Source organism: Salmo salar, chromosome ssa18, assembly GCF_905237065.1.
Source record: "Salmo salar chromosome ssa18, Ssal_v3.1, whole genome shotgun sequence".
Classification (NCBI taxonomy): domain Eukaryota; kingdom Metazoa; phylum Chordata; class Actinopteri; order Salmoniformes; family Salmonidae; genus Salmo; species Salmo salar.
In genome coordinates this window covers 59,291,507-59,308,232 of record NC_059459.1, presented here as the reverse complement: position 1 = coordinate 59,308,232, position 16,726 = coordinate 59,291,507, and the positions used below count along the sequence as shown (strand labels likewise).

Here is a 16,726-nt window from a genome sequence, read left to right as displayed (position 1 = left end):
CAGTCTGCTTTCCAAGTTTTTTTGCAAACAGGGAGAATATCATTCAGCACAGAAGCAGAGAAAAATGTCTAAATCGTCTTCTCTGTATCAGACCCTTATATTCTAATCACACAGTACCAAATGTACTGTAAACACTGGCCTGAGAGGCGTGTAGGAAGGTAAAACAAAAGACAGTGATGTTGTCATTACCCAGAAGAGCTAGGAACGCAAGGATTTCACTACACCCACAATAACATCTGCTAAATATGTTTGTGACCAATAAAATGTGATTTGATCTCAGATACAATACAACAGTAATGTGTGCTTTGCCCAGTCTGGCGAAAGCCTAAATCAACATATAAATAATAATTACATTCAAGTCTAGAGACCTGCTCTCACACTTTCACCTAGTAACCTCATTGGACATGATTGCGCCTTTCCACCTTCGAATCAACATCGTCCGGTTCGGTTGTTCTACTATTACAGTTCGCATTAAATAGTAATTGAATTAAACAATAACAAGATTGCAGCAGACAACCCAGTCAGTCAGTAGCGCTCTTTTGGTCCGTCTTCGCTACAAGGATTCTGTGGCTAAATCAGGTAACAGAGGACTACACATGGTACATTATGCATGTATGAATACAAGTTGATTTCAAGAAATATAAATAGAAGGTTAAAGTACAATAAAGGAATTGCTCAGGCCTTTCCTGGTTGTATGGATTATTAAGTGTTTGCCTGGTTTCAGTTTATGTGACAAAACAAGTATAGTGAAGAGAATCATTGTACAATTTAAACGGCTGTGAAATATCTGTTCAATAACCAAAAATGATGTATTGAGTAACTGTATGTATAGCCTCTTTAAAGGGAAAATGTCACCCAAATTACAAAACAAACCATTATCTCCAAATGTTAACTTTTTATTATTTGTGTGTGCCCAAAATCCAATGTAAATCAGTATCCCATATATTAGCATGTTTCGCATCCAAATTATACCAACATTTCTAAAATGGATTGTGTTGCTCAATAATGTTAATTGTTAGATGATTTTAACATGAAACATGAAGGGTTGGGCTCAAATTTAACCTAGCTGCCTATCCTACCCAATGATAATGGGAGGTGCATTCGGAAAGTATTCAGACCCCTTGACTTTTTTCACATGTTTTTACATTACAGCCTTATTCTAAAATGGATTAAATACAAAAAAAATACTCATCAATCTACAAACAATACCCCATAATGATAAAGCAAAAACAGGTTTTAGAAATGTTTACTAATTTATAAAAAAATAAATAAGCAGAAATACCTTATTTACCTAAGTATTCAGACCCTTTGCTATGAGATTCGAAATTGAGCTCAGGTGCATCCTGTTTCCATTGACCGTCCTTGATGTTTCTACAACTTTATTGGAGTCCACCAATGGTAAATTCAATTTGTTGGAAATGATTTGGAAAAGCACACACCTGTCTATATGAGGTCCCAGAGTTGACAGCGCATGTCAGAGTAAAAACCAAGCCATCAGGTCGAAGGAATTGTCCGTAGAGCTCCGAGACAGTATTGTGTCAGAGGCACAGATCTGGAGAAGGGTACCAAAACATTTATGCAGCATTGAAGGTCCCCAAGAACACAGTGGCCTCCATCATTCTGAAATGGAAGAAGTTTGGAACCACCAAAACTCTTCCTAGAGCTGGCTGCCCGGCCAAACTGAGCAATCGGAGGAGAAGGGCCTTGGTTAGGGAAGTTACCTAGAACCCGATGGTCACTCTGACTGAGCTCCAGAGTTCTTCTGTGGAGATGGGAGAACCTTCCAGAAGGACAACCATCTCTGCAGCGCTCCACCAATCAGGCTATTATGGTAGAGTGGCCAGACAGAAGCCACTCCTCAGTAAAAGGCACATGACAGCCCACTTGGAGTTTGACAAAAAGCACAAAAAGACTCTCAGACAATGAGAAACAAGATTATCTGGTCTGATGAAACCAAGATTTAACTCTTTGGCCTGAATGCCAAGCGTCACGTCTGGAGGAAACCTGGTGCCATCCCTACGTTGAAGCATGGTGGTGGCAGAATCATGCTGTGGGGCTGTTTTTCAGGGGCAGGGACTGGGAGACCAGTCAGGATCAAGGAAAGTACATAGATTATTGATGAAAACCTGCTCCAGAGTACTCAGGACCTCAGACTGGGGTGAAGGTTCACCTTCCAACAGGACAACGACCCTAAGCACACAGCCAAATGAAAATAGCTGGCAGCGACGCTTCCCATCCAACCTGACAGACCTTGAGATTATCTAAAGAGAAGAATGGGAGAAACTCCCCACATACAGGTGTGTCAAGCTTGTAGCGTCATACCCAAGAAGACACGAGGCTGTAATCACCGCCAAAGGTGCTTCAACAAAGTACCGAGTAAAGGGTTTGAATACTAATATAAATGTACGTTTTTAATATATATATATATATATATACACATACACACACACATTTGCAAAATATTCTAAAAACCTGTTTTTGCTTTGTCATTATTGTCACAGTGGGCGCAACTGGTCGAAGGGAGTCAGGTGCAGGAGAGCAGAGATGAGTAAACATGCACGCTTTATTAAGGCAGAGGAAAAACAGCCGGACGCAACTGCGTCTCAACACTCCGGCCCAAGGGAAAAAAGCGATAGCGCACAAATACACAAAATGGTACAAAATACAGAACCACGGGTACAACAATACCCGGCGCACAACCAGCCTGTAGCGTCACACACGTAACCAATGAACAATACCACACACAGACATGGGGGGAACAGAGGATAATATACACATAGAGTAATGAAGGAATGTAAACCAGGTGTGCGGGAAAACAAGAAAAAAACAAATGGAAAATGAAAAGGTGGAGCGGCGATGGCTAGAAGACCGGTGACGTCGACCTCTGAACGCCGCCCGAACAAGGAGAGGGACCGACTTCGGCGGGAGTCATGACAATTATGGGGTATTGTATGTAGGTTGATGGGGGGGGGACAATTTAATCAATTTCAGAATAAGTCTGTAATGTAACAAAATGTAGAAAAAGTAAAGGGGTCTGAATACTTTCCGAATGCACTGTTGGTCAAGCTTTGTTTGTTTTTTCAAATTGCACATTGAAAGACAGAGGGTAACAAAATCCCGACACACACGACAGTAAGTGTCACTTACAAGTCTAACTTAACTTGGTTTGTTAATGATTGTTTGTTAATATGTCTGTGAACGAGTGTGCTTACCCTGGAAATAGAATGCATGGGAGTGAATGAGAGAAAAACAGACGCGAGTGGCCACGAGCATATACAGTTGAAGTCAGAAGTTTACAAACAGTTAGGTTGGAGTCATTAAAACTCATTTTTCAACCACTCCACAAATTTCTTGTTAACAAACTATAGTTTTGGCAAGTCGGTTAGGACATCTACTTTGTGCATGACATAAGTGTAACGGCCGTCGTTAAAATGAGACCAAGGTGCAGCGGAGGATGTGTTCATCATAAAGGATTTAATGAATCGCATGAACACTACAAAATAAACAAAACGACCAGCAACAGTTCTGTCCGGTTACACACTAAACAGAAAACAATCACCCACAAACCCCAAAGGAAAAACAGGCTGCCTATGTATGACTCTCAATCAGCAACAACGATCTACAGCTGTTCCTGATTGAGAGCCACACACGGCCAAACCAAAGAAACAAACCAACATAGAAAAATAAACATAGAACGCCCACCCATGTAACACCCTGGCCTAACCAAAATAGAGAACTAAAAACCCCTCTCTATGGCCAGGGCGTTACAATAAGTCATTTTTCCAAAAATTGTTAACAGACAGATTATTTCACTTATAATTCACTGTATCACATTTCCATTGGGTCAGAAGTCTACATACACTAAGTTGACTGTGCCTTTTAACAGCTTGGAAAATTCCATAAAATGATGTAATGGCTTTAGAAGCTTCTGATAGGCTAATTGACATCATTTGAGTCAATTGGAGGTGTACCTGTGGATGTATTTCAAGGCCTACCTTCAAAATCAGTGACGCTTTGCTTGACATCATTGGAAAATCAAAGGAAATCAGCCAAGAAGTCAGAGAAACTTTTGTAGACCTCCACAAGTCTGGTTCATCCTTGGGAGCAATTTCCAAATGCCTGAAGGTACCACATTCATCTGTGCAAACAATAGTATGCAAGTATAAACACCATGGGACCACGTAGCCGTCATACCGCTCAGGAAGAAGACGCGTTCTGTCTCCTAGAGATGAACATACTTTGGTGCGAAAAGTGCAAATCAATCCCAGAACAACAGCAAAGAACCTTGTGAAGATGCTGGAGGAAACCGGTACAAAAGTATCCATATCCACAGTAAAACGAGTCCTATATCGACATAACCTGAAAGGCCGCTCAGCAAGGAAGAAGCCACTGCTCCAAAACCACCATAAAACCGCCAGACTACGGTTTGCAACTGCATATGGGGACAAATATCGTACTTTTTGGAGAAATGTCCTCTGGTCTGATGAAACAAAAATAGAACTGTTTGGCCATAATGACCATCGTTATGTTTGGAGGAAAAATGAGGAGGCTTGCAAGCCGAAGAACACCATCCGAACCGTGAAGCACAGGGGTGGCAGCATCATGTTGTGGGGGTGCTTTGCTGCAGGAGGGACTGATGCACTTCACAAAATAGATGGCATCATGAGGGAAGAAAATGATGTGGATATATTGAAGCAACATCTCAAGACATCAGTCAGGAAGTTAAAGCTTGGTCGCAAATGGGTCTTCCAAATGGACAATGACCCCAAGCATACTTCCAAAGTTGTGGCAAAATGGCTTAAGGACAACAAAGTCAAGGAATTGGAGTGGCCATCACAAAGCCCTGACCGCAATCCTATAGAAAATGTGTGGGCAGAACTGAAAAAGCATGTGCAAGCAAGGAGGCCTACAAACCTGACTCAGTTACACCAGCTCTGTCAGGAGGAATGGGCGAAAATTCCCCCAACTTATTGTGGGAAGCTTGTGGAAGGCTACCCGGAACGTTTGACCCAAGTAAAACAATTTAAAGGCAATGCTACCAAATACTAATTGAGTGTATGTAACTTCTGACCCACTGGGAATGTGATGAAAGAAATAAAAGCTGAAATAAATCATTCTCTCTACTATTATTCTGACATTTCACATTCTTAAAATAAAGTGATGATCCTAACTGACCTAAGGCAAGGAATTTTTACTCGGATTAAATGTCAGGAATTGTGAAAAACTGAGTTTAAATGTATTTGGCTAAGGTGTATGTACATTTCCGACTTCAACTGTACTGTTGCTTGTCAAATTAGGAAGTGTATTTGCTTGACCTCTATGCGGAGCAATGCTGGTAAAATTAGCTTTTAAATTGTGCACTGTTACCTCTGGAATTCTGAAATGTAATGCTAGAAAGTGTCTATTTAGGGTTGATAAGTTTAACTGCAAGCCAGCGTTATGTATAGGCTATAGTGGTCATGAGAGAACATTGTAGCAATGCATAAATTTACTACATTCTACATTTATTAGCTGGGTTGTGTTTCAGAATTACATCACGTTGTCAATGTAATTTTTCTTGACAGTATTACCGTTGTTGCTTACAGACGATTTTATCAAAAGGTTCAAACAAAGTGCATGGGTATTGAGTGAATCAGATCTTGTCTAGAGATTGAGTGGGTCATTTGTAGAAAGGGAATTAGAGGAATTTTTATGATCTTCCCTACTTTGCTAAGTTAAGTTGTATGGCTAGCAATTGTATTGGGCGGCTCGGCTATGGTTTATTTGACAAATGTGCTACCTATTTGAAAACAATGCCGCCTACTGTACCTGTGTTGATCTCGATCATAGGCATATAGCCTAGGCCGGCTATTCCCAAACTGAGGTACGCGCAATGCCGTCGGGGGTACGCCAAATAAAAATCTGATTCAAATTTTCAAACAGTCCATTTAGATTTTCCAACAAGGCTATACATTTGGGTGATGTTTTTTTTCTCACCTGAGAAAGACCTCGATTCACTGCAAAAAAATAAAATTAAACCATCTAGTGTTCAGCGAAATAACAACACAATGTCAAATACAGGTAGCCTAGTCAAATAATTAACATCCAATCACATTATCCGTTACTCTCTCGCAGGAAACCTTCACTCTTGTGCAGACATTTAGAAACTAAACATGCCAATTTGAAAAATAAGCAACAGGAGGTTTTTTTGGCGAGAATTCCGATGACTTTCGAGTAGTAAGACATGTACACAACGCAACAGATACTATTAATAAGAAGGGACTCGAGCCGTCTTATATGGTGAGCTACCGAGTGGCTAGGACAGGCAAGCCCCATACTATTGTGGAGGACTTTATTCTTCCTGCTGCCCCAGATATGGCTGGGACAATGCTGGGGGAAAAGGCAAATAAAACTATACAGACAATTTCTTCATCAAACAGCACTGCTTCACGATGCATCAGTGACATGGCAGGAGATGTTTTGAAACAATTACTGCTTCGCATACAAACCAGTGAATTCTATGCGTTACAGCTGGATGAGTTAACAGACGTGGCGGGCCTGGCACAGCTCCTGGTATATGTCCGTTACATTTATGGGAGGTCAATTAATTCTGCAAACCACTGGAAACCAGGACAATAGGAGAGGATATTTTTAAAGTACAGCACAGCTTTGTGACATCAAATGGACTTTTACAACATTCAGATGTGTGCTGGTTATCAAGGGGCAAAGTATTGACAGGTTTTTTTTTAATTGAGAGACTAGCTTAAAGTTTTCTTTACTGACCATAACTTTCACTTGTCTGACCGCTCGCATGATGCCAAGTTTCTCACACAACTGGCCTATCTGGGTGATGTTTTTTCTCACCTGAATGATCTGAATCTAGGATTAAAGGGACTCTCGGCAACTATATACAATGTGCGGGACAAAATTGAGGCTATGATTACGAAGTTGTAGCTCTTCTCTGTCTGCATTAACAAGGACAACACACAGGTCTTTCCATCATTGTAGTATTTTTTGTGTGCAAAGGAAGCTTACGGACAATGTCAAATGTGATATAACGAAGCACCTGAGTGAGTTGGGTGCGCAATTACGCAGGTAATTTCCCGAAACGGACGACACAAACAACTGGATTCATTATCCCTTTCATGCCCTGCCTCCAGTCCACTTATCGATATCTGAACAAGAGGGCCTCATCAAAATTGCAACAAGTGGTTCTGTGAAAATTTAATTTTATCAGAAGCTACTGCCAGATTTCTGGATATGGGTGCGCTCAGAACATCCTGCCTTGGCAAATCGCATTGTTAAGACACTGATGCCCTTTGCAGCCAAGTACCTATGTGAGAGTGGATTCTCGGCCCTCACTAGCATGAAAACTAAATACAGGCACAGACTGTGTGTGGGAAATGATTTAAGACTGAGACTCTCCAATACACCCCAACATTGCAGAGTTATGTGCATCCTTTCAAGCACACCCTTCTCATTAACCTGTGGTGAGTTAGTCACGATTTTTGATGAACAAATAAGGTTTTATATGTAAGAGTAAAAATATTTATTATTATTATTATTATTATTATTATTATTATTTGTGCCCTGGTCCTTTAACAGCTCTTTTTCACTTCCCACAAGCCGGATTGTGACAAACTCACACGCATTCTTATGCTTAATAAATGTATCGTATAGCGTGTGTGTGTGTGTGAGGCAGGCTTACAATGATAGCAAAATACATTTGAGAGTGCGCTGACCCTGGTGCTAGAGGGGTACGCAGTTGTAGATTGAATGTTTGAAGGGCTATAAAGTTTGGGAACCACTGGCCTAGGCTAAAAACTCAAGGAATGAGGTAACTCCTATTTCAAGAGAGAATAAATCAAATCAAATATTATTTGTCACATGCACCGAATACAACAGGTGTAGACCTTACCATGAAATGCTTACTTACAAGTCCTTAACCAAGAATGCAATTAAGAAAAATAAGAGTTAAGAAAATATTTACTAAATAAACTAAAGTAAGAAAGTAACGCAATAACAAAGCTATATACAAGGGGTACTGGTACAGAGTCAATGTGAGGGGGTACAGGTTAGTCAAGGAAATTGAGGTTATATGTACATGTAGGTAGGGGTAAAGTGATAGATAATAAACAGTGAGTAGCAGCAGTGTAAAGAAAAACTGGGGGTCAATGCAAATAAGCCTGGTATTTTGGTATTTGGTATTTTATTAGGATCCCCATTAGCTGTTGCAAAAGCAGCAGCTACTCTTCCTGGGGTCCACACAAAACATGAAACATGACATAATACAGAACATCAATAGACAAGAACAGCTCAAGGACAGAACTACATACATTTTTAAAAAGGCACACGTAGCCTACATATCAATGCATACACACAAACTATCTGGGTTAAATAGGGAAGAGGCGTTGGGCCGTGAGGTGTTGCTTTATACGTTTTTTGAAACCAGGTTTGCTGTTTATTTGAGCAACATGAGATGGAAGAAAGTTCCATGCAATAAGGGCTCTATACAAAACTGTACGCTTTCTTGAATTTGTTCTGGACTGGGGACTGTGAAAAGACCCCTGGTGGCATGACTGGTGGGATAAGTGTGTGTGTCAGAGGTGTGTGTAAGTTGACTATGCATACAATTTGGGATTTTCAACACATTAATGTTTCTTATAAAAATAAGAAGTGATGCAGTCAGTCTCTCCTCAACTCTTAGCCAAGATAGCCTGGCATGCATCATATTTATATCAGCCCTCTGATTACAATGAAGAGCAAAATGTGTCGCTGTCACGACTTCCGCCGAAGTCGGGTCCTCTCCTTGTTCGGGCAGCGCTCGGCGGTCGGCGTCGCCGGTCTTCTAGCCGTCATCGATCCATTTTTCATTTTCCATGTGTTTTGTCTTGTTTTTCCTCACACCTGGTTTCAATTCCCTCAATTACTTGTTGTGTATTTAACCCTCTGTTCCCCCCATGTCTTTGTGTGGGATTGTTTATTGTAGTGCTTGTGCACGTTCCCTGTGAGCGCACAACGGGTTATTTTTGTGCCCATTTATCTTGGTGTTCTGGATGCCGTTGGTTTTGCTTAATAAATCTCCGGTTATTACCCAGTTCTGCTCTTCTGCGCCTGACTTCTCTGCCGCCAATTACGCACCCCGCTACAGTCACTCTGTTCTGGGACAGCTGCAGCTTAACTAGGTCATTCGTTGCAGCACTGGACCACACGACTGGACAATAATCAAGATTAGACAAAACTAGAGCCTGCAGAACTTGCTTTTTGCAGTGTGGTGTCAAAAAAGCAGAGCATCTCTTTATTACGGCCAGACCACTCCCCATCTTTACAACCGTTGAATCTATATGTTTTGACGATGACAGTTTACAATCTAAGGTAACGCCAAGTAATTTAGTCTCCTCGACTTGTTCAACAGCCATAGCATTCATTACCAGATTCAGCTGAGTTCTAGAACTTAAGGAATGATTTGTACCACATTTGATTAACTGTACAGCAGGGGGTAGAAGCTGAGGGTTGAGGGTAGAAGCTGTTAAGGAGCCTTTTGGACCTAGACTTGGCGCTCTGGTACTGCTTGCCGTGTGGTAGCAGAGAGAACAGTTTATGACTAGGGTGGCTGGATTCTTTGACAATTTGTAGGGCTTTCCTCTGACACCGCCTGGTATAGAGGTCCTGGATGGCAGGAAGCTTGGCCCCAGTGATGTACTAGGCCATACGCACTACCCTCTGTAGCAGCTTGCGTTCGAATGCCGAGCTGTTGCCATACCAGGTGGTGATGCAACCAGTCAGGATGCTCTCGATGGTGCAGCTGTAGAAGTTTTGGAGGATCTGAGGACCCATGCCAAATCTTTTCAGTGTCCTGAGGGGCAATAGGCGTTGTCGTGCCCTCTTCACAACTGTCTTGGTGGGTCTAGACCATGATAGTTTTGTTGGTGATGTGGACACCAAGGAACTTGAAGCTCCTGACCTGCTCCACTAATGAATGTGAATGGGGGCGTGCTTGGTCCTCCTTTTCCTGTAGTCCACGATCATCTCCTTTGTCTTGATCACGTTGAGGGAGAGGTTGTTGTTCTGGCACCACACTGCCAGGTCTCTGATCTCCCCCTATTGGCTGTCTCATCGTTGTCGTTGTTCAGGGCTACCACCGTTGTGTCATCTGCAATCTTAATGATGGTGTTGGAGTCATGCTTGGCCACGTAGTCGTGAGTGAACAGGGAGTACACAAGGGAACTAAGCACGCAACCCTGAGGGGCCTCTGTTTTGAGGATCAGAGTGTCAGATGTGTTGTTGCCTAAGCCTTCCAACCTGGGGGCGACCCGTCAGGAGGTCCAGGATCCAGTTGCAGAGGGAGGTGTTTAGTCCCAGGGTCCTTAGCTTAGTGATGAGCTTTGTGGACACTATGGTGTTGAACGCTGAGCTGTAGTCAATGAACAGCATTCTCACGTAAGTGTTCCTTTTGTCCAGGTGTGAAAGGGCGGTGTGGAGTGCAATAGAGATTGCGTCATCTGTGGATATGTTGGGGCGGTATGTGAATTGGAGTGGGTCTAGGGTTTCTGGGATGATGGTGTTGATGTTAGCCATGACCAGCCTTTCAAAGCACTTCATGGCTGCAGACGTGTGCCATGGCTATGTCCATGTAATCTGGGTCATCTTCCAGGTCTATGTGCTTCTTTCACAATAGACTGTAAAGGTGCTTACCTGTGTTCTCGACTCTTGCCATGTGGCGTCACAAGTATTATTTTCCTGGGACACCTCCAGCCTCGCCCACCAGCAGCCAGAGGCTTGTGAAATCACAAGATAATATTGTAGGAGAAAAAAAAGGTTTAATCAGATAGTTTAACCGGTGTACGATCTGATTTGTTACAGCTATCCTGCACATTTAGTTGCTTGCAACTATGTTGTATTTAGATTGCTTCATGTAACACCCCAAGCAACTGATAAGCAATTATTCTGCAACTTGGTTGCATCCAGCTGCAAAAACTTATACTTTGTGAAACTAGTTGTAAGCAACAGTCAATCAAAACGAATGCTTTTGTCACCTGATCCATAGCTGTCAGTGCTGCAGGATCCGCAATCAAGTTGAATAGAAGAGACATTAGCCTAATGGGAGCTTTAAATAAATATTGTCATCATGGAAAGTCATGGTTTATGTACATGGCTTAGTAGTCAATAAATGTACGTTTTTTTGGTGAGGCTAGGTTGTTATAGTATTTTTACAAGAAGATCAACTTTTTTTCTGCTCGCTTGCGTTCGAAAGGGGTAAAGCAATAGTCACATGGGAAAATATGAAATGAAGATGAAATTCTTAATCTGGTGTGCCTCGCCCAGATCAACATGACTTTGTATGGGGTCTAGTCTAGGTCTGATAAACGCACACCGTGTTTTGGGATATCAAATACAGCTAAGGTAATTGGAGAAGCATGTTAACAGTTACTAGCTTCTATGTGTCCATATAAAGGGGACTGGAGACTGGGGCCATGTGGAAGTGCCTGTCCAAATATGTCTGCATCTTCCTCCTGCTGACCCTGTCAGGCGTCTTCTTCCTGTTCCGCAACATCAGCATTCTGGAGGTGAGGAGGAAAGTGATCTTCCCCCAGTACAAGTCCAAGCTTACTTCCATCACAATCTACCTGCGTTACTCTACGACCTTCTTCCCCTCAGTGATCTCTACTCTCATCCACAGTGGAAGTTGGACCTATGCATCTGGGAACTATGCAGCAACCACTCAGAGGGCCCTACTCCCCTGGACCACAATCAAAGCTGTAACCACCTGGGCCAGGGCCAGGAGCGCACACCTGAGGAGGCTCTGGAGGAGCATGACCTCCTGGAGTCCATTGCCTGCCCAGAGCTTCCGCCCAGGTCCATGTCTACACCCCTAGAACAGACCAGTGACCCTGCGCACAGCCTGTTTGCAGTGCTGCCAGCAGTGGGTGGGAGAGAGTGGCACGTGGGGGACCAGCTGGAGTCTCTGGTCATTATGAAAGATTTCCAGGGACGTCCCAAGAGCCATGGTGGGGACTTCTTGCTGGCTAGGCTGCACTCCCCAGAGCTGGGGGCGGGCGTTGCAGGACAGGTGTTGGACCACCAGAATGGGACCTACTCTGCCATTTTTCTGTTACTGTGGGAGGGGTCCGTACAAGTGGAGGTGACACTGGTTCATCCTAGTGAGGCAGTTGCTGTTCTACGAAACTTACGTGAAGAACGGCCCAACCGGGTGCTTTACAAGAGCCTTTTCCGTGGTGGATTACTGTCTGAGACCACAATGTGTAACCTTTGTCTGCCGACCAACCAGGAGCCGCTGTGCAATTACACAGACCCCCACACGGGTGAACCCTGGTACTGCTACAAGCCTAAGCAGCTGCTGAGCTGTGACACACGGATCAACCACTTCAAGGCAGGCTACCAGAAAGATCTGATAACCGACAAAGAAGCACTGCTCTTCCAGAGGTTAGTGTGGCGTAAAAAATAGTGTGTGTGGCAATGAGCATTTTTACCTTAGACCTATGCAGCCTTTTTTGCAATATACAATTACAGAATGTTGTTCAGGTGATTGTTATTGCTTGCTTTTAAACATTTCAAATTATTATTTTACTTTTTAGTGGCGTAAACCTCAAAACACGTATTCAGGCTAAGGGGTCTGACAGTGTCACTGTGCTGCCTAAGAAGAAAGGTAGGAAAAATTGTTGCAGTGTGAAGACAAATCTGAGAGTGTATGTAAAGTGCTGGTAGCTGGTGCATCATGTTTCCTCTCGTATTTCAGACAAACCAGAGGTGGAAAGCAGCCATGCAAAGCCAGCGCCTGTCAGGACCACTCCCTCTGGGTATTACTTCCAAGGGTCATGGCAGTCCCTGGGTGATGTCGTGATGCGCCAGTTTAATGATCGAACTGCCATTACTCAGTGTTTGAAGGGCAAGGTTGTGTACATGTACGGAGACTCCACCGTTAGACAGTACTATGAGTTCCTCACCAACTTCTTGCCAGGTGAGTGCTGTTTGCCAAACCTATTACATCTCAAACTCAGCTGTTTCAGGTGCGTTCAAATTCTCTCTCTGTAGATCCGTTTATAGAGGGCTGTTGTGGAGCAGGTCGAGAGCTTCGAGTTCCTTGGCGTCCATATCACTAACTACCTAACATGGTCCACACACACTCACACATTCGTGAAGAGGGCACGGCAGCACCTCTTCCCCCTCGGGAGGTTGAAAAGATTTGGCATGGGCCCTCGGATCCTCAAAAAGTTCTACAACTGCACCATCGAGAGCATCTTGACAGGCTGCAACACCACATGGTATGGCAAATGTGGACAGCCCAGAACATCACTGTGGCCGAGCTCCCTGCCATCCAGGACCTCTATATCAGACTCCAACCACTCAAGCCATAGACTGTTCACTCTGCTACCATCCGGCAAACGGTACCAGAGCATCGGCTCTCGGACCAACAGACTCTGAGACAGCTTCTACCCCCAAGTCATCAGACTGCTAAATTGCCAGACTGCTAAATAGTCAATTAATGGTGCCCTAGCTATCTGCACTGACTCTATTTTGCACTAACCCTACGCACACACACTAGACTATATGTGCAAACCATATACACACTCACTAGACTATATACACACATTACATTGACACTCCTAAACAAAACCCACACATATTCACATGCACTACATGCGCACATACACACATAACACACACGCAGACCGACATAACACAAACACACATACGTACACATTACACACACACACTCTCACACACACACACTTTCCATAATCGTCATTTGCTGCTGCTGATCTGTTCTTTATTTTACTCATATTATTATCTATCCTGATACCTAGTCACTATACCCTGCCTTCATGTACATATCTACCTCAAATGCCTTATTAGTATCTATCCTGATGACTAGTCACTTTACCCTGCCTTCATGTACATACAGTTGAAGTCGGAAGTTTACATACACTTAGGTTGGAGTCATTAAAACTTGTTTTTCAACCACTCCACAAATTTCTTGTTAACAAACTACAGTTTTGGTTAGGACATTTACTTTGTGCATGACACAAGTAATTTTTCTAACAATTGTTTACAGACAGATTATTTCACTTATAATTCACTGTATCACAATTCCAGTGGGTCAGAAGTTTACATACACTAAGTTGACTGTGCCTTTAAACAGCTCGGAAAATTCTAGAAAAATATGTCATGGCTTTAGAAGCTTCTGATAGGCTAATTGACATCATTTGAGTCAATTGGAGGTGTACCTGTGGATATATTTCAAGGCCTACCTTCAAACTCAGTGCCTCTTTGCTTGACATCATGGGAAAATCTAAAGAAATCAGCCAAGACCTCAGAAAAAAAATGGTAGACCTCCACAAGTATGGTTCATCCTTGGGAGCAATTTCCAAATGCCTGAAGGTACCACGTTCATCTGTACAAACAATAGTATGCAAGTATAAACACCATGGGACCACGCAGCCGTCATACTGCTCAGGAAGGAGACGCGCTCTGTCTCTTAGAGATGAACGTACTTTGGTGCGAAAAGTGCAAATCAATCCCAGAACAACAGCAAAGGACCTTGCGAAGATGCTGGAGGAAACAGGTTCAAATGTATCTATATCCACAGTATCTATATCCTATATCGACATAACCTGAAAGGCCGCTCAGCAAGGAAGAAGCCACTGCTCCAAAACCGCCATAAAAAAGCCAGACTACGGTTTGCAACTGCACATGGGGACAAAGATCGTACTTTTTGGAGAAATGTCCTCTGGTCTGATGAAACAAAAATAGAACTGTTTGGCCATAATGCCCCTCGTTATGTTTGGAGGAATAAGGGGGAGGCTTGCAAGCCGAAGAACACCATCCCAACCGTGAAGCACGGGGTGGCAGCATCATGTTGTGGGGGTGCTTTGCTGCAGGAGGGACTGATGCACTTCACAAAATAGATGGCATCATGAGGGAAGAAAATTATGTGGATATATTGAAGCAACATCTCAAGACATCAGACAGGAAGTTAAAGCTTGGTTGCAAATTGGTCTTCCAAATGAACAATGACCCCAAGTATACTTCCAAAGTTGTGGCAAAATGGCTTAAGGACAACAAAGTCAAGGAATTGTAGTGGCCATCACAAAGCCCTGACCTCAAAACTATAGAAAATGTGTGGGCAGAACTGAAAAAGCATGTGCGAGCAAGGAGGCCTACAAACCTGACTCAGTTACACCAGCTCTGTCAGGAGGAATGGGCCAAAATTCACCCAACTTATTGCGGGAAGCTTGTGGAAGGCTACCCGAAACGTTTGACCCCATGACTTCAAGCAAAGAGGCACTGAGTTTGTGTCCTTTTTATTTATACTGTGCAATAATTGTATTTTATACACATATCCAGATGTGGTGACTTTTTTAGGGATGGGAGAGATTCGCTGAATATTTACTTGTATGGCTGTGGACAGGTTGGGGTTATCGGTTATCGCAAATGAAATCGTTGGATAACAAAAGTAGGCTGTAATGATGAGAGTATAAAACTATTGTCTATAAAAGTGTGCTGTTTTCTGTCGATTTACACAGCTTGTGTCATAACGGGAGGTCCAAGGCATGTTCAATTAATTTGCATACAGGTCGGGACCAGGAAATCTGGTCAAAATACGGACGAAGTGGGCAGAGAAGAGACATATTTAATTAAGGGTAGACAACAAATCTCAATCAGATAGTGATCAAATCTTGATCGCGATGGCAACAACCATGTTTATGCAAGGTGTAATCATGGCTTCTGTCATATATATCTCGCAACATTAATCTCCCTCTCTCTCTGTCACAGAGTTGAAGGATTTCAACCTTCGAAGTCCTGTGAATGCAGGGCCATTCATGGCGGTGGACATCCCCCACAATATCCTGCTGAAGTACCGCAGCCATGGCCCCCCCATCACCTGGACCCCTCTCAGCATCAGTCAGCTGCGCTATGTAGCTAATGAGCTGGATGGCCTGGCCGGTGGCTCAGACACTGTTGTAGTCATCAGTGTTTGGGCCCATTTCTCTTCCTTCCCTGTGCAGGTTTACATTCGTCGACTCCGCCACATTCGAAGGGCGGTGGTGCGGCTTCTGAACCGGGCTCCGGGGACTGTGGTAGTGGTGCGCTCGGCAAACCTCCGGGCCCAAAGCCTAAAAGAGAGCCTCATCGTCAGTGACTGGTTTTCGGTTCAGTTGGACGGGGTGATCAAGGCCATGTTCAGGGGCCTGAATATCAAGTTAGTGGATGCCTGGGAGATGACCCTTGCCCACCACCTCCCACACAACATCCACCCGCACCCTCCGATCATTAAGAACATGATAAACACTATCCTCTCTCACGTCTGCCCAGTGAAGAACTAGCAGAGAAAGTTAAATTATTTCTGGCACAATTTACAAAATAACTAGCATGGGTGGAGCGTTGTCCGACTAGGTTACATGATTTATCACTTGAGCCTGCTAAATTTTAACATCTACAAGCAAAAAGTACGTCTCAACACCATTAAGAGTCTAAATGGCAATGGCATCCTACTAGCATATCTATCTAGTGATGGAAAGATCGCCACAAATCAACATGTAGCTTTTGTCCAGGCTGCGCTGTCCAAATTCCAAAGTTTGTACAATAAATTGCAATGAAACAATTTTTTTTTCTTACAGTTGTGGTTTTATTCTTTGTACTGTACCTCTGCTTTAAAAAAAGAAAGGAATTCACTTTTCAATCAAATAAAGCCATTTATGGAATTTTTTTCAAAGGTGTGTGAAAC

General features: G+C 43.2%; 1 protein-coding gene across 1 annotated transcript; it reads left to right on the top strand.

Moving 5' to 3' along the window:
* The first annotated feature begins 359 nt into the window (after positions 1-359).
* Positions 360-16,718, top strand: LOC106577737 (NXPE family member 3). Its single transcript, XM_014156059.2, has 6 exons — positions 360-579; positions 11,435-11,546; positions 11,660-12,423; positions 12,576-12,646; positions 12,737-12,958; positions 15,775-16,718. Exons 2-6 carry the CDS (start codon positions 11,454-11,456, stop codon positions 16,323-16,325), a joined length of 1,701 nt encoding a protein of 566 aa, XP_014011534.1. The 5' UTR covers positions 360-579; positions 11,435-11,453; the 3' UTR covers positions 16,326-16,718.
* Positions 16,719-16,726: the final 8 nt, after the last annotated feature.

Excerpts from the sequence above, each read along its gene's own strand:
- LOC106577737 (XM_014156059.2), top strand. The coding sequence starts at position 11,454 with ATGTGGAAGTGCCTGTCCAAATATGTCTGCATCTTCCTCCTGCTGACC. Across the intron at positions 11,547-11,659 it reads GCAACATCAGCATTCTGGAG|TGGAAGTTGGACCTATGCAT; the intron begins GTGAGGAGGAAA and ends TCTCATCCACAG. Across the intron at positions 12,424-12,575 it reads GAAGCACTGCTCTTCCAGAG|TGGCGTAAACCTCAAAACAC; the intron begins GTTAGTGTGGCG and ends TTTACTTTTTAG.